Source organism: Psittacula echo (genome assembly GCF_963264785.1).
Source record: "Psittacula echo genome assembly, chromosome: 1".
Lineage (NCBI taxonomy): Eukaryota > Metazoa > Chordata > Aves > Psittaciformes > Psittacidae > Psittacula > Psittacula echo.
This window is the reverse complement of record NC_137735.1, coordinates 52,262,057-52,288,342: the sequence shown is the minus strand read 5'-3', so window position 1 is coordinate 52,288,342 and position 26,286 is coordinate 52,262,057. Positions and strand designations below refer to the sequence as shown.

General features: G+C 39.9%; 1 protein-coding gene across 1 annotated transcript in view; it reads right to left on the bottom strand.

Moving 5' to 3' along the window:
• BMPR1B (bone morphogenetic protein receptor type 1B) overlaps positions 1-23,499 on the bottom strand; it is a gene marked incomplete at both ends in the record, with an annotated part of 29,538 nt that extends 6,039 nt beyond the window's left edge. Inside the window, 6 exons of the mRNA XM_080624202.1 lie at positions 291-483; positions 5,564-5,702; positions 6,493-6,589; positions 12,621-12,723; positions 13,965-14,067; positions 23,357-23,499. Coding sequence (XP_080480328.1) covers positions 291-483; positions 5,564-5,702; positions 6,493-6,589; positions 12,621-12,723; positions 13,965-14,067; positions 23,357-23,499 — 778 coding nt within the window. The remainder of the gene's footprint in view (positions 1-290; positions 484-5,563; positions 5,703-6,492; positions 6,590-12,620; positions 12,724-13,964; positions 14,068-23,356) is intronic.
• Positions 23,500-26,286: the final 2,787 nt, after the last annotated feature.

Sequence of the window (26,286 nt, the reverse complement as noted above, 5' to 3'; positions counted from 1 at the left end):
ATCGCTAGCCTTTAACACATTTTCAGAAAGACCAGATACAGAACTGCAGGTGGCAGAAACAGACGCACGGTGTTGGAGTATCAGTCCCCCAAACCCATTCTTTTTTAACTCTTATTTATGTGTCAGTAATCCTTGAAACATCTTTCTTTTGGAAAGTGCTGGGGGGATAATGGAGGAGCACAGCAGGTAACAAAGGACATAGGAAAGGGCATCAGACAACAGGAATCACAAAACTATTAAAACTCAAGAAACCTGTATGCTATCAAATAATTCTCTTTAATTTCACTCACCAAGAATATTTTCATGCCTCATCAGGACAGTCTGGTAGATTTCTGTTTCTCTGAACCAGCTGGCCTCCTCGGTGGTAAAAAACACTTTCACGGCTACCTTTTCACCACGCCACTTTCCCATCCAGACTTCTCCATAGCGACCTTTTCCTATCTGCTTTACCATCTGAATCTGTTTTGCAATTGTCCTTTGAACCTGTGAAATGCCAAGATGGGCAGTTACAACTTGCTCAGCATTCATTTCCCTCCTTCTGTGTTTCCTTCCCATGCTGCAAGCCTGTTGGAAAGGTGGATGCACAGCCATTGCAATGTGGATTTCAGCAAAGCACTGCAGCACGGATGCTCCCTGTTTTCCCCGGACACAGAATGGGTGAAGCCATTCCTGTCACTGTAAAGAAGCCTTTCCATGCAATCCCAAAACACACATGGCCTCTCAAGAAAGTAAATCAGTCTGTGTGAAGGAAACATTGGCCTACAATCCTTGAAATTTTTATTTTCCTGTGGGAGGTTGCCACTTTTGGTGGATTTTTTTTGTTATTTATGGAAAAGCTTTGACTGAAAACACTCCTGGCCACCCCAACGCACACCAAATTCCAAAGGGGTAGCTAACACATTTTTAATTAAAATGGGGATGCTTGTTACATGCTCAATGCAATTAAAACTCCAGGTTAGGGCTCACAAGAGCCAAAAGCATATCAGTGCTCCAAAACTAGCAAAATTACTCTCTAACAATTTGCCTGAAAATCCCATGCCTAATAATTTCAACATATATAAATCTGGTGTTAGGAACCTCAACCACTATTTATACAGTTAGCGCCCATGTGCCTACATTAATTTTAATAACCATCATTACATAGTAATAAAAAGTCAGATTTTTTTCTGAAGATATGGAAGAACAGCTTTAAATCTACCCTCGCTAGTATCTGTACCAGCTTTGTCAATGGCCAGACTGTGAGCTGATGCTAAAGTCAGACATAGCATAAGCTACAGGCAGTTGTAGCATCAGGTCAATGTACTCGGCAGCATTGCAGAGCTATTGCTCATAAGGATGGCAGACCCCAATATCAGATGGACCGATTCTACATTTAACAAGCATTTATGACTACAAAAAATCTTGGATAAATGAAGCCTAATACATTCTCACAGGACTGGAGCATGCCCACGGATCACGTATTTCTAGAAGTCCAAAAATAAAAACTCGAGTAGATGCTGCAACACAACCCACTGGTTTTCACACTTGACTCAGCCTAACCCTGGTATAACAAGGCATTAAAATGTCACCCTCTTGTTCTTCAGTATTGCCAGTTCAATCCAGAGCTAATTACTTTTGGTTTTTCATCTGGCCCAAGCACTTGGCAAAATCTGGACAAATGCAAATTTGAGTTATCTTGCTTTTGCCATGATTTGTATGCAAATTTCAAGCAGTTTATTGCAGCAAGTGTGCACTAACTCCCTAGGAAAGCACATGCATTTCATGTAATCCCAAACATTTTTGCAATCCTGGCTGACAGAAATGATCAAAACTTGATTTTAAAATCACTGGCTTTGTTATCCCTGGGAGGTCCAGAAGAAACTAACAATTTGGTACTGCAGAACAGGATTGACACAAGCCCACTGCATCATGAATGTATGTCCAAAGATGAAATCAAAACCTATTAGGAGAGGTCTATTGTAATTTATTTTGTAAATAGCTACTTATTTTCATATTAGGCAATTTAAAGAAGAAAAACATACAGTGGCATTTATACGAGGCTATTTCAAAAGTCCCAGCTTTTTTCTTGTGTCATTTAAACAGATTTTCATTTTTCCAGCCCTGCAATGTATTATTAGACTTCCAAGACGGTGGCTTCAGTGCCATTATTTTTGAATAATATCAGTGAAAGCCCGCAACAGAGATTAGCCTTAATTTTTTAAACTGATTTATTTTCTTTTATACTCTCAGATAGTGATTGAACAACAGTTATATTACATTGGAATTTTACTGTAACATTTTGTAATGTCATTTCAGCATTGTCGCTTTCTATTTTGCCCATTTTAAAAATGCATCCTGAACAATAATGCAGTTACATCAAATAACTTAATTTGTGCAAATATATGTAATAGCATCATAAAGTACATGGAATTACAATACTTAATGATGAAAGGTTCCTTATTAAATTACATTAAGAAAATGAAAACGCATTTCTGTTATGGGTTTTCAGGCGGCAGAATACTATGTGAAGGTCCTTAACCTGGTTTTCTCTTGCTAGAACTGGTCAAATGATTTCCTATGAACAATTTATTTTATTTTAAGGAATTTAGCCCTTTTTTGAATCATACACTGATTACAATTTCTAAAACAAATTGGTTAATCAAAATTGTTGGGTGAACTGATTTCATGAGCATTCTGAATGATATGTTTATGTGAATTATTTACACTGAGTAGATTGGGGGGGAGTTATTTCTTTCTGTGCATTTTGCTGCTTGAGCTCTAGGAACAGCCAGGTAAGGTTACATGGCCCTTTGTTTCCCCTCCCTAGCTGGAATCAATCCAATTACCCATTGTCTCTATTTTCTGCGTTCTGTTTTTGTGATGTTCAGCTAAATATGTTTAGCTATCTCAGATGAAAATTCAGACAAACCAACCTTTTGTAACATCAATATTTTGACCACAGAACTTCATATCTATGGCTGGGTTGCAGTCCCTTGGAAAGCGAAATTCATTGGGAGAGGAATTAGGAAAAAAGTACATGAAAAGGTAAAGAAGAAACTGTAACACAGCAAATTCTTCATACAGACTGCAATAAATATCTCCAGTGTCTAATCTCCTTCTCCAGTTTTGCATGTGGATTCATGGGGGCAACAGCTTCACCCTACATTTCTTGCTCTGTCAAGGCCAATGGGATTCTGCTTGCTTGCACAGACTTGATTGTGCACCCCGGCTTGTTGGCTCAAAGCCTTTATTTAGAACTAAATTTATTTTTCTTGTTTTAAAATTTGATTGGCAGCATTTAACCTGCAGCAAACTTCTCTGTCAGAGGTACAAACAGGTCAGGAGAAAGAACGTTTGCTGAATGTTAAAGTATCAATAAAGCCTTGGTTAATGCTTGGGTTTGATATAATATTTGTACCCATTAGAATAGATGTTTTGCACAGAAGGCAGACATTACTGTTTAACATAAAGTGACATTTTGTAATAAATTTGTGGCTTACTTTCCTGGAATAATAACTTTGGATGTTTTGCTCCGGTAAGAAATAATACAGTTGAAAACAAACTCTTCCACAATAAAGTCTAGAGCATTATTGCCAGGCATTTTCTATATATTTGTTTCAGACATCAGCCCAGAAATACTAATCTGAGCATTTCTAGTGAGCCTGTAGCAGTTACAGCTCTCTAGGAAACGAAGCAAACATCTACTACTAAGTGCAAAATTCATTATAGCTCTCCTTTTATTTCGCTGCCACAGAAAACCACTACTTAAAAGGAAAGTCTGGGAAAGTCTTCAGGAAGAATACTTGGTCCAGAGGCTGCAAAGTCTCCAGGCTTGAGAGAGGACCGGCAGAAGACAGAATGGTTTCTGCTTTATAGGGCACCGGCACAGCTCTGATAAGTACTGAGCAACAACCAAGCTGAGACGTCACCTTGGCCATTTCAGCAGTTGATTAGCAGGTTAGTTTTTCTGCAAACTGCAAGAGTAGACCTGGGGACACCAGTAATACCATACACCCCATCTTAACCAGCTCAAAGGGACAGAGGAAGGCATAAAGAACAAGAAGCCACATCCAGCCTTCCTCAATCTTTTTTTGTCTCACAGGCATCCTAGGATGAAGTGTCAAGCTGTGCACTGATATGAGATGCCTCAGGGCGCCTACTACCCACGTGGACTGCTGGAAACACACATACTCCAGAGAAGAGCAACCAAGTTCCTAGTGTTTGCTCTAAATTATTATACTATTTCTGTTACTACAACAGGTAGAAGCACTAAGTGCAGACCAGGACCTTGGTGTGGCAGGCGCTATCCAAAAAAACAAAGCAAAAAAAGAGCAAGAGCCCCTCACAACTAGATAAATTGTAAGCACTCACTAGGAATGCTAGAGGGACATTGGTATGGGATATGACAGAGCTTTCTTAAAACCTAGACCTAAATGATGGAGAAAAATGACCATGGGTTTTCCATGTTCATCACCAGTCACAGCACCCACTTGGCAGCCTGGCTTTTTTCCTCAATAGCTTGTTAACTGTCAGAAAATTGGATTTTTAAAAAAGTCTGCACTTTATTTAAATGGGGCTCTAAGCATTTTCTCCTGCCAGAACAAATTGCGTTCAGTCAGGTTTTTGCCAACCACTCATCCTGTTGCTTAATTTTAAGGATTTATAAAGCCTCCAATTTTATTACTTATTTAGGGTGTAGAAAAAAAACATGTGGGCAAAAACCAGATAGATAGTACACAGTACTTGGAAACTGGGCAACATCTACAGTAATAGGATCAGTAAACTAATAGTTCTGGGAGACAGAAGGGACACATCATCTCTGAAAAAAGAAAATGAAATCTAATTCATTTTCTCAGAACAGTATTTTTAAATAAGTAACCTGGCTTTTTTGTTTTGTTTTGTTTTGTTTCAGTACTAAAAGCAACAATGACCCCTAGAAACAAAAACCCTGCTGAACAGAACTGTTTTGCCACAGAAGGTAAAACTTCTGCCTTTTCAGCAGGTGAGCTCAAGGAGTTCAGTCATTCTGGAGTCAGTTCAGAAATAATCACAAGCTCCATCCCTGTGCCTTTAACCTTTGAGACGACAAGGGAAAATAAGTCACTCTTGAATTCTGAATGCACAGTGAAGTCTACACATAAAAAGGTTCCAAGTTGGATGAATTACAGTTCCCTTTACATAAAGACGGTGTGTCAATGTTTGAAACGCTATTGTGTGTTGCACATAAAAAGCAAGAAAATAAGATCAGTGTGCCAGATGCTGTCTTGTACACTGGGGCAAATCCTGATGTATTTTTGTGAGCTCTATTAGCCTGTACTTACTCTATGGTATCTAAAATAAAAAATGAGCTGAGGTAAAAAAAACCTCTTAAGCTTTTCTGCTGTAGTCTGCATGAAAAAACAGTCTCCAGCTTTCTAAAGCAGCTGTTCTCCAGCTTAAACCCTTTTCATTTCTGGGAGAGGAAAAAAATCCAACCTAAAATAGCAAATGAGGACACACAAATGTATTTTCTTCTGCCTCATTTTGTCTTCCTCTACTCATTCTTGCCTTTTAAACTTGCCCTGAGATAATATTGCTTCCTTACCAGGAGAGGGAGCCCGGAGCCGCTCCCTGAGCTCTGGGACTGCTCAATCAAATCCTTCAGGGACTCTCCAGGGGGAATGTAGGTTTCATCCTGCTCCAGCCCGATGCTGTAGTGGGGCCTCGTCTCTTGGCGTTTGTATCTGCCATTTTACATGAAAGTGAAATTAGCTTTGAATACAACGAACACATGTGCAATGAATAATGCACACAGACCCCCATTTCTGCTTCATTTATAGACTCACAGCTTCCTCTGCTTCCCTGGGGAGTGTGCTGGACTTACTGCCCCAAACTTTCTATTTTATTTTTAGCAATGTTTGATGCTTTCAGTACAAAACTCAAACACTGTGCAATCTGGTGTAAGTCTGCAAAGCAACCAAATGCTTTTCTTTCAGAAATGTAAATAAGTTTAAAACACAGACCAAGAAATACCCAGTTTTACAGGCTGCTGTGGATCTTTCAAGAGCTAGAGGAGGTAAGGTCATGAGATTTAGACTATTTAAAAAATGGAACAAATTGTTTAAACATAATGCACGTAGATTTTGATGACATTCCAGACATATTTACTTAACATTCCTGTATCCCTCTCTTTTTTATGATCAGTTCTTCACCACATAAACACATTTTAGAAGCCTTAGGTTTATTTACCCTATCTAAAATTTGTCCTGCGGCTTTCTTATACCCAGTAAAGAACAATCTGTGCTTCTACCTGAATGGATTTTTAGGATGTTTGGCAAAAGACGCTATATGAAATACATCTCACAGGTACACCTGTGACTAGGGTGAATAAAATAACACATTTTCCTCATCATAAATTACAGCTTTCCATTTCTTTTCCTTAAGGTCAATTTCAATTTTTTCAAATTCCTAAGTCTATAACAAGATAAATGTGGGGAAGAACATTAACAAGCTGGTAAAATATTCTTTATTTACCTGAAGTAGCAGAATATGATGATAAGCACCAGAAGAATACTGCAAACAGTCACCGAGATCAGCAGGGCCTTATGGTGAATGTTTCCTTCAGCAAAGTCTGGGATTAAAACAAGGAAGGTGGAAAATTTGGAAAGGAAGGTGGTACAAAGTCAGTATTAAGAGACACGTACACTTTCAAAAGTGCAGCAAACATGATTTCCTCTCTTTTCTACCAAAGTCCTGTGCAAGATACCCCTGGATTCCCCCAGCATTTTGTACACTTCCTCTTTTACCTTCACTGATCAGGGCAGAACCAGCACCTCCAAAAGCCTATTTGTCTTTTCAGCCCTCAATAAGGCAAAACATTGCCTTGATTTGCAACTCTCTGTTTGACTCTGAATGAAAAATCAATGAAGACCTGTAGCTCTGTATCTTAACCTAAGTGATCAGCCAGGGCATAGTAAAATTACTGCCTCTGTCTTACATCACTCTTACTAAGTAGCATCCTATCAAGCAGTTAATGTAAAAAAACTTAATAATTGCATTTATCCTAGGAGAGAAGACACAGAGGACCATCCAACCCCTAAGAAAGGAGACCACAAGAGGCCTTGAAAGTATCTTTCCATCACTGCAGAATATCTGTCTCTCAGATCCTGTTTTAAACACCTGAGCAGGAATTTTTCTCCTCCATTCACTCTATAGCAGTACTTTGTGCCAGCAAGTCCTTCCTATGCTCATGGGCAAAACTATCCTTCCAGCAGCTATTCTGCAAAACACTTTGAAAATTAAATGTGTCAAATAACTTGTAGAAAATGCCATTATGTAAAAACTATTACAACGTTTTGGTCACTCTTTGCATGGGAGACTCATATTCCCCTTTAAAGTATAACATTAATCTCCAAATTTGTATTCCTAACTCAGGCGAGTCTGACCTTCATGCACGCTCTTCTGCTGACAACCAAAGAAACCTAGCACTATTTCTCTTTAACCTTCCCTACCCACCAAACTCTCAGAACTATGGTATTTTAGCATGTAGGTACACACACCACCATCCCAGAGCTGCTATCTGATATAATGCAAATAAGGATGATGTTTTCTGAAGCTCTTCCAGCCTTGCTGTCTTGCATCTTTCACACTAATGCCCAACACATTGTAATATGCAAGAAATCTATCCTTACCAACTCATCCTGGAACAGCACTATTACATTTCAGATTTACAAGGGTAATGAGAAGAGATTCCTAGGGGACTCTTGGTTCACTGTCAGGCTCTTTTATTTTAAAGATCCAGTTTCTCCTTCTGTTTTAGCACCCAAACTATTTCTTTCCTTCCCCTTTCCACTACAAACAGAGATTACCTACCAACGCACCTTTTGATCACACTGGTCATGTTGTAACCTGCCATTCCCTGCTCTCGGAGCATTAAAAATGTAAACATTCAAGACACAGCTGATGCCTTTGAAAGGGGACACTGACATGATGTCTATCAGGAAAACACTGGAGCCCATCATTCTCCCTGCCACAGCAGATTTCTACCTGGCCTGCCACTCAAAGTGGGCTGTGAGCTGAAACCGAGAGCCCACTGGGGAATCCAGACCTCTCCCACAAAGGCAGCTCAGTAGGGCTAAGGGCTCTAGTTCATGCTTTGTAAGCAGCATGGGTTGGCCAGCCATTTCCCTCTAAAATGTGTGGTTTGTAACAGTTTAAGATGGCAGCCCATCAGCTGAGGAGAGGATAAACAGAGCACACATACCATACACCGGGATTTTGTACTTGAGAAGAACCTGGATATATGTACACAGCAAGGCTTTTACCATTTCACAGAATAAGCCATGATGGAAGATGGGCTTTTGTGCTTAGCAGTAATGAAAGCTGATATCAGATGCAGAGGGAGCAATTCAGATCTTGCTCATACTTGTGTATGCTAGACATTATAGCCACAGAAGTCTGTGCATTTACACAGACACGAAGTGTTGCACTACCAGAACTTGTAAAGCACCCATACGGTTCATGTGGCCTGTGTGTGCCTGAGTATGTACACTTGGGAGAGGGAAGATAATGATGAAATCTTGAATCAAATTCCAGGCATTTTTAGGGTTTAAATGATCCATACTCTGCTCAATGTTTCTAATGGGCTTCTCCTATTCAGAAAAGTCAGCAAAAGCAGTCTGATTTTCCCAGAGTGCTGTGTAGCTCTCCAACTCTCCAGCACTGCCAGATTCTTTGATACCCGAATGCAATTATGTGAAGCAAGTACAAGGCAGCATGCAAGACATAAAGGAACATCTCTTGATCTCTGTGCTGCCAGCAGCTAATGCAGACTCCAGTAGCAGCGATGCTTACATTCTTGCAGCAGGTGATGTCCCCTATAGCTAACACAGGACCACTACTAGTGGTTCACTGTGCACAGCATGGGTATGCAACTGGCTCTCACAGGAGAGGAGAATAACTTCCATATGTCTTTATATTTATTTGGCTATGTATGATGAGAGGCAATAGGGATGATAAGTGAGCTATTGTCTCACCTTTTAAATACTTCCTGCATTTTCAAAGCATTTGGCAGAATGTCATTTGCTTGCTCACCTGAGGACTTCATAAACCCGTTGGCACATGGACAACACAAGATTAAAAGCATGCCCCCATTCGTACACCAGCAACATCTGTTTGTTCTGCTGAACTGAGCCAGGCTGGTGCTGCTGGAGACCAACTCCTTTCTCCTCCAACAGCCCAAACCGTTCTCCACAGAGCACAGGAGAAACCTCCCTTTCCTGGCACCTCCTTGACCATGCAGAGGGATGGGGTGGCTCAGCTTTGAGTCCACTTAATCACTGGCTCACGGGCTCCGTGGTAAAGGTAGTAGTGGATACCAGTCAGTGTCAGTTTGTGTGACAGAGAGACTCCGTCCTTTAAGAACAGCAGTACTTTGCTTTCTAGTGTTATGTTACTTGGCAACTGCAATGTGCCAAGCAGCAGGGTTATGAGAATAAGCAGTAGCTTCCACGGAGGCAGCAGTGAGCAATTGCAGTGGGGGGTGTGCAAAACAAACATGCAGTAGCTTTGGGAAGCTTCTTCACATACCTCAGCTAGCCCGTAACAGCGAAGCCCAGCAAACGGCACGTTAGCAGTTTTATGTTGTACAAAAATGGTGGTGTGTGCTGGTGTCAATGGCGAGCAGCACGGAAAGGGAGAGAGGGCAACAAAAGGAAGATCTTTGGTGATACCAAGCTGCCTATCAGTTATTTTCCTGTGATTTCTCCCTCCTCCATCACTCAATCCCCTCACTTTCCCATACACAAGACCATGCTGAAGAGCGCACTGAAAATGCCACCCAGCAGGTTCAAGGAAGAAGTCAGCATATCAAAGGGAGAGGAGGTTCTCTTCCCTCCCCAGTTCACAATGTTACAGTTATCCAAGTAAAAACTGCAGTGAAATCCGAGGCGTGGAGACTGTGCGCACACATCAAACCCCATCATTCCTCCAATCATTCCCTTGACCATTCATCACAAGCTCTACAGGCAGGGAGCCAGACACGGTGGCACCACTACTTCTGCTTATATAGGCTTTAAATCAGTAAAGACATATTTCTCCTTTTGACTCGTCTCAGCCTGCACTTTCGCTGGGATTTCCAGGAATATCTTTTATTGTTTAAAGCAAAGGTGTTGTATCAGACCCAATTAAGACTTTCATTTCCTTAATAAGACAGATGTACAGCTGGGATAAGGACTTCATGATTTCTCTGGGAGTATTTCACCCTGCTAGTTCTGTACTAAGATGAACACAAGATTTAGGCTTAGCTGCTGTTTAACAGCAGCTTAAACATCCTGCTTAACAAGCCTTGCTTTGACCAGCGTTAATTCTTCTAGGTCCCAGTCTCATATATGTGGTCCTGCTTTCTTTTCATGGCGGGGGAGTGAGTAGGGGGATGAGGGTAAAACCCACTTTCCAGTACATGCCAGGTCTGGAAAAGAACTTTGGGAACGTAAGTGACTTGCCTTTGTGATGTTACCTTGATGCATAGGTTAATTTGCAGTTCGGCAACCTCTGACCTGCAGCTGCGTGCTCTCCCTACACTGTTTCCCATGTGATATGACCTCGGACATAAGTCCATCAGAAGCCAAATTTCTGTTTGCTTTTAAATGCTGAGGAACATACATATTTTTCATGGAATTCTAGAGGTCAGAGGGTTGTTCCTAGAAGCTTGTTTTTAAGTTCATCTTCTCTTTCTCTGTACTTACAGTTTATGTTAAATTTGATAGACAATTCTAACAGTACTCAGTCAATCACAGGCTAATCTAAATGTTTCCAATAGAAACAACGCTCACAGCCATAGCACTTGGTACTGGCAATAGCATGTATTTGAAAACTACATTTGTACCTGGTTGCAGTGAAAAGTATGGCTTTTCTCTGAGATTTCAGATTGCGGCACAGCAATGACAAATTAAAACAGGCCTGGCACTGAGAACAACTCATTTGCTTAAGGCCTTAATACAGGTGCTGACTTTAGCCCTGTCCAGCCACATTAAGGAAGCAGTTCCTGAAATGTATTTTCATGATATACTAGGAGGATACCAGTAGTGGAAAGCATATTTCAAACAGAATCTCAGAATATGTTGAGTGAATACAACACCTTTTGTTTGTCCTGATAAACAGACAACTTTGCAACACAGAGCCGGTAGAATGCTGTTCCAAATCTATGAAATTTTTCTTTCAACAAATATTCTCTCTGCTATTTTATGGGTCTGCCACCATGGTGCCTAAACACACAGAACAAAACCAACATTGATCCAAACAACTTCTGCCACTACCGAAAGCTTGTTTTATTGCTTTCTGTATAAGTAGCAGAGAGTATTGCCAAATAACTAAAATCTTAATAAGGCAGATGTCTAGTGTTTGGCATTGGTTCAGTATTTTTAAGCAGTTTCAATGTAGAATAAACTCAGTCAGCAGCAGGAAGAAATCATGGCAGTGTTTTCCTAACTAAAATTATATTTATTGATATACTAAGTATGAACAAATATTGACTTCTTTTTAGAGCTTCTCTCTCAGTCCAAAGAACTTTTTGAAATGAAAAAACCAACAAAGTAGTACATAACTCTTATGTTGGAAGTCAAGAACTTTATGAGGTTTCACTGACTTAACGGCTTGCTAGTAAACAGTGAAATATTTACATACTACTCTCCACAGGCCTGATTTTGCAGCCCATCTGTGCAGAATTTCATAAGCATGAAGAGAACAGCTTACAGGACTGAAAGCTTTCTCTGAGCAAGCATTTGTGTAAGTATCTGCTGTTTGCAGATTTTCGACTCAGAACATCATGATTACAAACTGTCCTGCAACCTTGAACTGATTCTTGCAGACTAAACTCCATGCTGACCACATCAAATCTTGGCCATTGCTGCCAATGCCAAGAGTTTATCATGGATGAGCTTACAGTTACTTAGGAATACATTTCTATAAAATTTATCGGCAACATCCAGCCAAACTAGTTTTACCAGCTTTCAGGAAGTGATGTTTAAACAAGCAAATGAAAAAGCTATAATCTTGCCCCAGAATCTACTAAGTTAGTACACATCCATTCGCATGGGCTCTTCCTCTACATTCTATTTTCAGCTGCATTTTTCATGTAGAAAATCCACTTTAGTGACTAATTATTGTCCTAGTGCTATATTATCAGGTCTTTTATATAAGAAAAGCTTAATGGTCATCAGTCAACCTGGACTGAAGACCTGGACCCAGATGTGTGTGGAGTTGTGAACAGTAATGCATGTTGCAGGGACCAGAAATAAGATTCAATTTTATTATCAGGTTAACAACGTACATAGCAAGAGGCATCCTCTGCCATGACAAACAAAAGTCTTTGGGGTATCAGTGACAGCTAGCAGGCTTGTGCTAGGACAGAATCGTGCAACTGATGCATCTGGTGCTCACTGCATGCATGCAATAGAAATAATACCAAGTATCAGCAACCATGGGTCAAAGCACTGCTCCCCACATCACCTACAGGAATTCAGCAACACTGTTCAATGCAGTTTATCTTTCTAATCATGTGCAGTTGGAGGGGGGTGCTTTGGTTTTGGGCTTTGTTTTTTCCTAAGGCACAAAGAGAAACGGCAGGAAAAGGTCAGTTTGGGACTGGATTTACCTCTCCTTACCTCGAGTTTTCAATGGTGGCAGCGTAGGGTGAAGGTGTTTGTTACAGAAATCTTGGCCTGTGCAACATTCAATAGATCTTCTTTGGTGTGGAATAGGAGTGTCCTGCAACAAACAATTTGATAGAAAGTAAAGTAATTATCTATGTTGTACATACACATCATCATTCTGGCACTTCAGAAAAGGATGCTCTTTTTAGCTGGACTGCAGTCTGTTACAAATTTCTAGGATGCGCAGAGTAAGGATATTTGCCACTGAACCTATCCAGCAACATTTCATCCAGATGATTAAGAGATCCATTCACCCCTAACGGATTTCTGTTAGTGCCTAACTGCTGCAAAAGTGACTGATTGTTTCTAATGGTGCAATCATCAGAACTGTGAAAGTCACATGAATCCATCAGTTAGATTTGTATTTAAAAAATAAGTTATCATGAGTATTCAAAACAGTTCAGCCAGAATAATATTGAAATTTCTGTGGACTAATTTAGCTGTCACTTCTACTTTCATGGGAAGCTGGGTAAAATATCTTTCATGGACCTTGATGGTTAGACTGTTCCTGTACTCATGTAGAATCATTTAAGATTAATGCTAGAAAAGGCAAACACTTTACAGCAACCTTGCTCCACTGCTCATAGCCATTCTACTGCTGCAGTAGTCATCAGGTGCTCACTGTACCTGAAGGGGATTTCTGGCACCAGAAATCCAAAAACTAAAGCGCAACTTCATGTAAGACATGAAGATTGCTGTGGTCCATCAAATAACATCCTAACTAACTTTAGCTACCATGGACACTTCAGGAATTAGATTGCATTTCTCTATATTCGAACTTCCTCTGAGCTGGACTGTTACTAGTAACAGCAGTGCCAAACCCCAAAACTTAAGTTATTGTTACAAGCAGCTATAATATCACCATTCAGGGATTTAAATTCACTCTTCTCAGCAACCAGTGCAGAGCAACTATTATGTAACCATAGAGTGGTTTGGATTGGAAAGGACCTTAAAGCTCATGTAGTTCCACCCCCATCTGCCATGGGCAGGGACACGTTCCACTAGACCCGGTTGCTCAAAGCCCCATTCAACCTGGCCTTGAACACTGACAGGGATCCACAAATTCTCTGGGCAACCTGTTCCAGTGTTTCATCACCCTCACAGTAAAGAACAACTTCCCTACGTCTACTCTAAATTTCTCCTCTTTCACTTTATAGCTATTATCCCTTGTCCTATTACTACCTATCTACCAAATAAATGGAAGTGAAAAATATGGACATAGTAATATCTGTTGACTGCACTTCAATTGAAAGCTGTCAAAAAGCCAAGCAACACTGGCAGCAAATGCTTTCTTACCCGACACTGGAAGTCAGAGCCCTCTAATCCAAGACATCCCTTAGTGACTAAATGTCCACCGGACTCATCTTCTTCTATTATGGTAAAGCAGTAGCCATCAGTACTGAGGATTGGAAAGAATGAATCAGGAAACGGCTTTGAAGTGAAATACATGCTGCTGAATATAGTCTTAAACTTTGTTCCTTGCAACGCAAATCTGCCATTAACAAATTGATGTACTAAGGCAGGCTGGACGACTCAGGAACCCAAGGCAACCTACCTCTCTCAGTGCAGTCCACAGCCTACAGCCCTGTGGACTAGCTCTTGCACACACAAAGGAAGCTCTGCCTTGGAGTTCACACTTACCTTTCCAACATTTAACACCTATAAACACCACTAACAAACATCTCAATTCTCTGCCTATGGTCATTAGTGTGTTAAGACTTGGGAGACCTATATAAATGCGAGCATCAATGCTACAGCAGGTCTACCTTGTGTGTGGGGAATAAGGCATGAATATTTGCACCACGGTGAAGACTTGAAGAAGGAAACATTTTCGAGGTACTAAACACAAACTATTATTAAGAGTGATTTGTGATTCTTGTTTTAACATATTACAAAATGCAACACTCTTGTGTATGAGTCCTTGAGTTATTATCAACACCCTTCATAACTGTTTACTTGGGTTATAAGGCTGAAGTGATCCATAACGCTTCCGTTTACAAGAACGTGCACCAGGAGGACAAGTATACTAACAGATGGCTAGATGGTGCTAGTGATAAATGTCCTTCCTCAATGAAGGTCAAATGCCTGAATGCTATGGAAAGAGGGGGAGAAAGGCACGAAAAGGGTGTCTGCATTTTACTGAGACTGCTGTACATTGATTTCTCTGCACCCTGAGGGAGATACACACCATGTGCAAGAAACACAAATTGATAGATTTGCAGGAAGAGGAACCAAAATTAAAGAAAAAATATTTAATGTAAGACATTTAAGTAATATACAAATAAAATATTCTGTTATTTCCCCAGGAAAATAACAATGGTTATTATGTACAATGAGTGTTTTTCAGAAGAGAAGAAACAAACTCAGTTAAAACAAGGAAATAAAAGGAAAAAAGGATTAGAAAACTGAAAGACAGCAAAATTTCAGATTATTTGTTCCTTACTTGAATGAAAGGAGAATCTAACAGAGCTATAACAGCAAAAGCAATGAAGATTAGGAAACGAGAGGCACAGTTACACATGTAAGAGATAAACACAATTTGTAAGTATTAACTACATGACAGGCTGATGCTGGATAGAATCATGTCAAATATTTGCTATGGCATATTTTTATATTAGTGGTGCAGGATCTAGCCATAGTAAGCTTATTACTTCAAATAATAATCTATCACGGGTTATTGACTTCTGGATTTGAAAAGTAACCAGTTGCACGTTGCAAATGACTTTCTCAGAGAAGCAAGAAATGACTTGTACCCTTCTTTGACATTGTGCATATGAGTAATGCAAAGGAGACTGCAACCCTTCTGGACAACAACCACCTTGATTTCATTGCTTAAGCTTAAAAGATAGGAACAATAGGACTGCCAAGAAAAGAGACTGTAAGGAATCCATTAGAGCAGAATATTATATTAGATTACATTTTATTTGTTTGCATGGTGCCTTTGATTCAAAGTAATGAGTAAGTTTAACCCAGGGGACAGAGCAACAAAACAATAAATTGCAATGAACTGAAACACAAAAATGAACTCCACAGCTAACTGTCCCCAGCAAAACCAAAACAGTTCACCAGAGGAAAGCAAGGGAAGGAAAAGTCAAATCGTTTGCAAAAGGGAAAAAAAAAGAAGCAGGAAAGTATGCAGCTTTATTTCTTATTTTTTTTTTCCTGTCTTCCATAGAATACTGATTCTTAGCTCACTTCTGAAAGTTTAATTCAGGCTCCTCAAGCATTTCAGCCCCTCTGAAAATTTTACCCCAATTTTAAAAAGACAAACAAAATTGGACTGGATAGAGCAAAACAGAAAAGTTGCAAAGCTTCAACAGTAAGGATAAACTATGTTCTTTACAGACAATTGAAGAGTAATGAAGGAAAAGTGTGAGGCAAAAATAGCAATGCTGAGCAAAATAAACATTGGTACCATTTGTTTGCACCTCTAAGAAAAAAATAAACCAGAAAGCTTTCATGCAATGTAAGAACTCATTATCATATTGAAAACATCTCAGGTGTTTGGGCAAGAAGCAGAAGTGACTCTTCTCAAAAGAAAGAAATATCTGCTTCCCCCCTTCTGCCCCTGACCTGTTCTCCTGGTTCACAGGATATCAGATGGACCACATGCTGCAAGTAAAGAGCAGGGCATACCCCTGCTGTTTTATTGATTACCTCGTACCTGTCTATGGTAGAAATGAAACTGTTCTTACTATTACAACAACTCAAAACCAAGCCAGATCAGCCTGCATCATCTCCAATTCTATGTTCATTTTGTTGACTATATAAACAGAAGCACATGCACATTGCTGATACATGCAAAGCAAGATGAGAAACCTACTCTCCGCTTCCTAGCAAAGATTAGTATCATAGAATTATTTCTGAAGCTGTGCAATTTGATAGTGTGTAATTTGTTTCTACAAAAAGTGCATAAAAAAGGAATTCAACCTGATGTTACTGAATACATCCAGGTACACATCCACTAGCCTCCACAACACTAAAGCAACATCTTATTAGAGTATGGTGGAGAAGAACGATTAAATACATTTTGGATGCGATCACTAGTAAGCACATATTTGGTATGCCACGTATTTGCCAAGTCAAATGCAAGCAAAATAGAGGGAGTTAACAGAGGAAATGCTGACAGACACTGATATAGAAGGTGCTGCTATAATTACAGATTACCCGAAAAAAAAGGCGATCTTAATGGAGACCTTTACTAAATGTCAGAAGAGAGGAACAGAGGCCAACAGCTTTGCAGCTGCTCACACAGATGTCCTCACTGGCCAACAGCCATTTCTCACAGAAGATGCCATACTTCAGCAACCAAAACTTGACTGCTGAAGATTTCCTGTCCTGCTGTCTGCGTGTGTGATGCAGCCAGGGATGGCAATATATAACTTGGAAAAGCACCATCTTCCCTTTGTTCAGTGCCTATCACAAACAGATCGGTTAAATACCCTGATGAAAAGATTCCTTATCTTTATCCTTATCTTTATTTGCAACTGAGTCCATATGAGTATTACAATTTTTGTCCACTCCTCCTCTTCATACTCCTGGTTTTGACATCAGAAAGAGCTAAAGCTCTTTTCATTTCCGTCCAAAGCAACATGACAAGTTTCTACACGTTTTAAAAATTATCAAAAATGTAAAAATGTTGAATTGTATTATATACAGAAAGTAGGAAGTTCACATTCTTCTGTAAAGACTGGCTGAAATAATCTAATTCAAAAATTGGCTGACTCCCAGTTTGAATCTCATTCACATATTTTGTTGCATCCTTCACTTAAGGAAGATGATGAAGGCCGAATTTAGGAAAACGCTGTCTTTGGACACCATCCATAAACAGTCACTGTAAATGTGCTCAACACATTTTCAGAAAAAATAATATCGTTAGCAGCTGTGCATCAGGGAAATAACATGAAACCAAGCGAGAAGAGTACTACACGGTTGTTGAGCCAGATGCACCTTCAGATGTTTGCACAGCTACTCTGAAGGCAAGGAGAGACATACAGGTGTAACAAAGCAAAGAAGCTGGCTCACACTGGGCCACAGTTTCTTGCCACGAGTCCCCAGGATGGTGATGTTGGTCCTACCACACATGCCGTTCTGTGCATGGTACCTGTTGGCTCTCTGGGTGCTCAGTGATGAGCCTTCACCCAGAAAGGAGGGTACTCAATGCATACTAGCAGAACATCTTTTCATAGATCATATATGGGTCTATCAATCAATATTTTCTCTATTCTACCTGTCTTAACTATTCTCCCAGAACTGAGACATGATCCAGCCCACCAAATATGTCTTGCATTGTTCTACTAAATCACAAATCAAATCCAACAGTTCTTCCTGACACATGGAGTCACAATGCAGAAAACATGCCACTATGCCAATCTGTGAGGGACAGCCCTAGAAACTGCAGGCTTCACGCTGAGCATGAGATTTGAAAGGGTACCTCTGCATTTCCACAAGGGCTTTCTAGCACCTTTCACTTCTGTGCAAAATCCATTTCAGTATATGTGAGAACTACCAAGAAACAGTCAAAAGAAAGCTACTCATCTTCCCCTTTTCCTTTTTAACTTTTTTTATTCCTTTCTTTTGTCTCCAAAATTTAAACACAGACCAAATGTTTTCTTTTACTTGACCTTAAGATTACACTGCACTTGGATTTGTATGATGTAGCTGCTTCTTTAATGCTAGGACAGACTTAATATGGAGATTTGCTGTTACACTTTGGTTTTTTTAATATAAGTAAATTTAATATGCAAGGGAAGTGTTAGGTATTCCAGCACTCTCTGCACAGTAACACCAAAGTACTCCCACACTGACAGTAATTAATGCAATAGGTCTCGATAGAGGGATTGCATTACTATTTAGCTTAAGGTTTATACTAAATACCTAATGGGCAAGACCTAAGCAAAACTAAGAACAAGGAATTTCTGGGACACAGTTGAAAAGTGTGGGAGGGAGACTCTGTGTTTCTGTTTAAACACTTGGGGCGAAGTCATCTGCGTAGCCACACTTGAAACATACAGGGGGGGCAAGGGAAGACTGGAGCTTGCAAGAATCTGTCTCTGTTGACCTTTCTTTTTTTGTTTTAATCATCAAAGGGGACTCAACTGCCTCTGGTACAGTATAAAGGATTCCATCAAAACATGAAAATAAACAATAAAAAAAAATTGAAAGACTTAACTTGTAAGACCTCACCACAACTCCTTTATCAAAAAATGTTCAACTTTACCCTAAAAATTAAAGGTGCTTAAAAGAAAAGTTGTCTGAACTCAGTGCTTTGGCCCACTGTGGAAATCTTCCTTCTACATACCAAATCACAAGGAAAATTCAATCCTATCATTTGGAAAACTGGAGAATGGAAATAACATATTTCAAGTGAATTATCACCTCTTGTAACACTGGAAAGGCAACTTAATCATTTTATTGCTTTAGATAACCAAAAGCTACCTCAAGACACAGCTGGCCAGAAACACAATCAAGATCAGTAGGCAATACATAAGAAATTAAACTCTATCAGCTTGATCTTAAAAAGCATCAGCATTTATCTGTGAATGGAAATTAGAGTACAACAAGGCACCTAATCAGTCTCTGCCTTTACTGTAATCCCACTGCAGTCAAAACCAATTAAATCTAACTCTATTCTTTAAAATATGCGATTAATTATGATTAGACACAAACTGTCTGTGCATTCACTTTGTACACGCAAAGCTTGAAATGGAATGGTAAAACAAGGTCCTGGTTGTGTTCAAAGCAGCTTCAAGTTTCTTCACTGAAAGCCTTTTATGAATCGCATAGATGTTAAGAAAGAAAAGTTTCAACATGCTGGAGGTTAACACACCCTTTACAAGCAGAGGATTGCAAACCTTCTGCGAAGATCTTTGCTGTCAGGGCACCTGGTGAGCACACCAGAGCTTCATTAAGAGCACACTAATGAGCTTCAATTGCCCAGAGTGTGGCACCTGAGACACCCCTACCTACCCACCCACCCACCCACATCCCCTAGCCAAGGCTTCTACTTAAGCTCAGGTCTGAGGCTAAAATACCTCTATGAGTGATAGTGCAGGAGTGCCTATCTCCAGCCTTGTTTCCTGCCTGGATCCAAATCACTACTAGCCATGTGAAAGGACTTCAGGGGAGCTGTCTTTGCCTGTTGTGTTCAGGTACCCTTGTGGAAATGGGTCCTGATAAGTGAGGATATGGCTGGCCCTAGCACAACCTTCAGTTTTTGGGTAGGCCGCCTCATGCTCTCTAGCGCTAACCCTCACTTGATGAGATGACCCTGTAATGGGTTTTCCAAAATTCGTGCTTGTGGATTACCCCATTTTTTTAAAGCACTCTACCTAGAGCTACAGTATTTCTGTTGATATAGAAAAAAATCTGCATTTTAAGCTAGAGTGTTATTCTCAGCTCTCTAAAGTATTATTGGACTTAAGCTGTGGAAGTAAAAAGAAAGGGAAATTCTGTATAGGAACACAGCAGGCCGTTAAAAGGATTTGATACAGATGTGGTTAAAGAATATTGACTTTTAAATTTCTAAAAATACAATCATGTAGAAGGATTAGAAATGGCCACCAGATGTCCTCATTTTTATAGAAACATTCAGACTACTGGTACTACAGGCAAGATCTATACTTCAATAGGTACGTAACTATGGTAGCAGGCCAGAATCTTCAGGTGGGATGGCAGACTACTTCTTATGAGAAATTTTTAAAGATTTCAATAGGATTAGCTATTTTATTCTGAGAGTTTTAATTTAAACACAGCTGGAAGTGTTTTACCATTGAACTTCCAGAGCCCTTGCTCATGGGCACACAAAAGCCTTCCCTGCTTGGGTGAGAGGAAGGGGACAGTGCTTGATGCTCTCCAGAACCCAAACCCTGACTATATATGTTATCAGTGATTTCCCAGGTGTCCAGGCTCTACCAGGCCTTTGGGTACCCCAGCACATGCTGGCTTCTTCTGCAGGGATGGCAAATATAAACTCCAAGTCCAAGCATAGCCCAAAGCTTAACAGACTGATAGAGCTAACAAGAAGTTTGATATTCATTTAAATATAAAATGTAAAAGGCTTTTAGTGACTATATCTGAGGGAAGCAATAATTAATGCAGTAACTTTTAATCTAAAGCAGTTCATTTATTATTCAGACAAATGCAGCGTGATCAATACTGCTTAAATTTCAATATGGGGAGATTTCCTTTACAGCAAGGTTCAATGAGAATTCCTGAGTGCTTTCAAACTGTGCCAGCACTTGTTTGGGCTAGATGAAGTATGAAGTTACTGCCTGACTAGTAGGAAGATCCCAAAATAGAGGGAAAATGAATAATCTCTGCTGACATGGTTGATCTTGGCCAAATCTTTTGAAACCTGGTGTCAACCCAGCCAGCTAACTGGAGACCTAATAACTACTCTTTCCTAACAGTAGGCTTAGGAATCTCATCTCTGTTATGGCTCGTTTCATATTTTGTCCAGAATTGCAGCTATGTGGTAAGGAATTCAAGAAGGAAATTATTGCAGACTAATGGTTCAACAGATATAGGGAAAAGGAACAAGGAGTATTGTATCCTTTGTATCTCACACCAAGGTAGGGAGAGCCATAACAGTGATCATCCTGAAAATGATTACTGCTGACAAGCCATGAAGGAAGGGTATTTAATTCAAGTTAACTCATTTTTTGTTGCTTTATGTTACTCCAAACTCTTCATCAACTTTTCACTTGTGTTGCTCACTGGCCAAGTGGCAAGGTGGATATTCCTCAGGTAACAGCACAGGATAGGAAAGAGGAGTAGCTCTAATACAAGTCTTTAACTATTTCCATTTTCCTGGACAGAAAAGTGATTAGTATTTGATGGGTAAATTCCAGTTTCAATTATTATTTTGATGTCTAAATTGGAAAAAATAAATAACTTTGTCACTCAAGTAGCACATTCAAGCCTGAAATGTGCAAAGATTATTAAGACAAAAGGGGTTATAATTTTGAAGTTCACTACCACTTAGCTACCTATCTTTGTGTATTAACACCTAAAAATAACTTTGGTATTTGACACTGTAAGGGGATTTGTGAAGAAAGTTTCTTTTAAGTATTGCAGAGAGGTGAAAATCCATAAATCCATTTTAATGGGACATTTACTCATACTTCCTGGTAACATGAAAAATGGTTAATGTCAATAATGCCTACAAACCAAAGTGCAACAGCAGGGCTACCCAGCTGGGGTATAAACCTTGTTCAATGGCTTCCTCAACATGGGTCCCTTTGTGCTCCCTAGTTCATGGATTTGAGTGTCATCTGCAACTTCCCTGTTACTGCATGTGTGTGACAACACATGTGAAAGCAGTGACTCTTGCTGGGCAGGAACAGGAAACAGCTGATTCACACTGCAGGGGATCTGCAAATTGATATCAGAGTGGGGTTTTACAGCTTTTTAAATTGACTGCCATGTGAAAACAGTTAGACTTAACTCATCACTAGAGAATGGGTTTGTAGGAAGAGGATAGAAATGGGAAATGGTATTTACAGCTGTCATCAAAGCTTTGATACACTTCAGTATGAAAATGGAGGCTGAACAGAATTAAGTCCGGCTACAAAACAACACTCAAATACAGCACAACAATATCTTCAGCAAACTTAGGCTTTCCACATTTATCTTTCCAATGTGCTGCCTTGAAAAGCTGACAAAATGGTAGAGTCTTACCTCAAACAGTACTGCATACCCAACTGGCATGTCTGGTTGGGTTCACATCTGTGCCCTGCTTTGTTTCTCACATTCCCACAAATCCACTAGGCTATAGCTGATGGTGAATATCTCCATTATCTTACCTGCTCTAAGCAAGCAGAAAAGTTTAATTTTCTCATGTGAAATATGAGGGGCTCAGACCTGCTTTGCTGCAGCTGAAGCAAACTGAACATGCATCTCAAGCTGTGACAGTGATGTTTAACCACTACCCTCATTCAACAGCCATAGTACGTGTTCAGCAAGAGCTGCTTATGGGTGGGCAAACAGGTACCCTCAGTCACCTCTGCTGTTTCAGGCAGTGTCACGTCAACACAGACCACAGCTGTGCCTTCAAAAGGACTGTGCAGAGCTGGACATGCCCCTCCCTGAGGAGACAGAAGGATGTGAGGAAGCAGAATCCAACCCAAATGAGAGTTTTGTAGTACTCTAAACACAAAATCAAACAGAAGACTATAGCTAGCATAAGAAAATGCTCAACACTTCACCTCAAGAAAAAGATCACTATCTTTTTAGCATAGAAACAAGAAAAACAAGCCTTAAGGACCTACAAAAGATAGCTCAGCTATTGCAAAGACACACACTAAGAGCTTGGTTTTTATAAATGGTGTTCCATAGACAGTAATTATAAATTTATAAGCATTTACTGACATCCAGCATTCATTTCTATTAAGTCTTCTCTCATTAACTGCATGAACCTTTAAAAACAAACTCCTACCTTCAGAATATTTCATATACAGTGAACTAACACAAGTATTATCTAAAACTGTAAAGACATAAACACCCTAACATAAACATCTAAGTATGTAGTTGATGTCCAGGTAAAAATTACTTATGGTTTTTTAGACACAATGTATAAACAATCCAATTACTGCTTAAACAAAAACCCCAACACCCAACCTAGGACTGCTGAGCTACCACAAATAGGTTTTCCTCATGTTTCACCACCAAATATATATCCCACAAACCTGCAGGTGCTGTTGACTGAGTCCTCAGGACAGTGGTGGTGGCACTGACAGGACAGCTTCTTTGGCAGAGGGGCAGGTGCCGTGCTCTCACCATCTTCTTTTCTGGTCTCCATGCTCAACTTGGCAGAACTTCGCAAGGGCATGTTGTCTAGAAAACTTGCTATAAATGTAAGGGGTGGAAAAACAAAAAAGGCATAGTTATAGGCTGGGTTGCAAGACTTGAATGAAGGCATTAAAGTATTTCTATCCATCAAAATCTCAGAAAGTTATTTGAGCTGGATGTTGACTACAGTGGTTTTCTCTAGAAGCCTCTAAAATGGTCACTGGATTTGAGGCTTGTTGGGCCTCAGTGGCATTAGAGAAAATTGATGTTCAAGTTCTCCTTCTGCCAAAGAGATATGCTGTGCTTTTCAGACTGCGAAATACAGCTTTTTGCCTTTTGTATTATGCAGGTCAAATCCTTGGTTACACCTTTACACTTTCTTTGTCTCTCTACTTGGCACATATCTACAGCCACTGAACCCCATAAAAATCAGTGAGATTTACGGTACTCCAGGCAGAGCAGAACATGGACATACAATTCAACGAAGATTTAACATAAAGTTATGCTCTTACAAGTTCAACGGAACTTTCTCACTACTTGGAAAATGAGGAAAAACAGTTCATTATTTATAGATTTATTTTTTTAAAAATAGTAAAAGGCAAGAATGTGGTTTAGAGTGAACAATGCTGAAATATATGGAGGTGATTACTTCTAAAAATATCAGAGCACTGAATCTCCATGGAGCTGGTGGATTACAGCTAGACATGTTGTTGATGAGCTGGGAGTTAAGTCCCCTCCTCCCAGCTCTACTCATAAATATCAGCTTTCAGTGCTTGTGAATATTTTAAGCCTCAAAGACAAAAATGTGATCAGCATGAAAAGCCTCAACTGGCAGTTTCTCACTTTCCTTTTGCTTCTCTGTAAGAAATCTTACTAAAGGGTCATTTACAAACAGCTGTTTCCAACAGAGTAGTTCAAGAGCAGGCTTGAAATTCTTGATTTACTGTTAGGTCTTTAGAAACAATTGGCATTATTATTTTGATTGGCTCCTGAACTGCTGCTTTGACCTTAATCAAAACCTTCCCCAAAGCTCCATCATCAGGACTAATATATTGTGGAGCTGGCAGAAAACTTAGGACACAAATAGGCTGGCATTCAAATTTACACTTTCCGAGAGTTTGAAGAGGTCATGTAGCATATTTGCTTTCAGCTAATGCCCAGGGCCAAAACTAGTGTAAAATCACTGCACTTTAGTGTTGAAAACAATCAAATTAAATTAAAAGACATAGGAATAACATTTTCAATCAGATCCTTTCCCATCTTCTAAAAAGAAAAACTCTTCTCATTCCATTCTCTGGATCCTTTCACAACTTAAATTCCAGACGGCTAGTTAAAATGATGGGCAGATCTTTTGCCTCTGAAATTTTGATTTCTCACCCAGCAGATGACCATGGAACATGCAAGAACACTTCTCCCACTCAGAGCTGAGTTTCAACAAGGTTGCTTCACTTCAGAGCAGAAAGCTTTTTCAGCAGTCCCTTCCCCAGAATGTAACACGTAGGTAGAAACCCACAAGAGCTTGCCAATTTGACAACAATTGCCTTCTGATTTCAGGTGTGAAATGCACAGTATGGGATGGTGAACAGCCAACTCCTGTTGCATTTGCTACTGTGCTGTAACAAGCTCATGTTGGTCATGCAGCCCTGGCTCTATCTAGGGCGTAGAAGCCCTCTTCATTCTGAAAGGTCTCCTAAGGAGCTATGTCCGAGTGCCATGAAAGCAAGGTATTTCAGGCTATTTAAATCTGGCTGCTTCTCTGCAGTAGCCTATTCTGTCAATCTGCTTATGGCTAGCTTCCTGTCCCTGATGAACTCAGCACAGCTTGGGACAACTGAAGAAAAACAGTAGTATCAGAAATAAGGTTATTGCAGTCTCCTGAGAAACTTCCTGACTGCATCAGGGAATTAATCAAAGTTGAATGTCTGAAGGTCACCACCAGATTGGTATACCTTCATCAAATTTAGTTGATTTTTCTCAGCTTCTCTCTTGTTTCCACTAAAACACACCAGCATGTACAAAGCACCTTCCACCACAAGGGCAGGCAGGCAGCCACCACAGCTTTCATGTCTCTTTGGAGTACTGCTCCAGAGAGATATTTTCCTCTGTAGGACTGGGACCACTCACAATTGTCATGTGATAGCCTCTGTTACAAATCTTTACCGGAGAATGGGAAATGTGTGCTTAGAAGCAGCATGCTACTGTTGTTTTTTTCCAAATGGGTTACTGAGTGTCTCTCTCCATGTTTTGTCTCACCTGAGCTCCTTTACAGAAAGGCACACCTACAGAGATCCTGAAGCCAGGAGAAGGAAAATGGGGAAAATAAAGTGCTGTAAAAGGTCAGCATTATCCTGGATGACCATGAGAATGACTAATGTCTAGTGTAAACCCTTACTAACATGCCAACAAATAATCCTTCTTAGATAAATTCTTCCCTTTTGCTTCACATCATCCTAGACTTCACGGTAATTGATGAGCACTAAGATTTTGCTTTGAAGTACTTTCTCATGTAGCAAACCCTTCATTGTTTTCTGGTTTGTTTGGCTAACATTTTTTTAAATGATAGAGAAGTGGTCACAGATCCTCACTCCACAATCACAGTGAAGTAACTATCAGGATTAATTGCATCTTGGCTTTAAATGATGCTGTTTAAAGGTGGTTTGACAGATCTATGGACAGTGGTACCTCACACCTAAAAGTAAAATCACATATTTAAGCTTTGCATTGACTCATGATGTAGGCGTGAAAAAAAAAAAAAAAAAAAGAAAAGAAAATTGATCTAAAGATCCCATCTCTTAGTGTACATTCAGTCCTCCAGCTCTCTGCCATG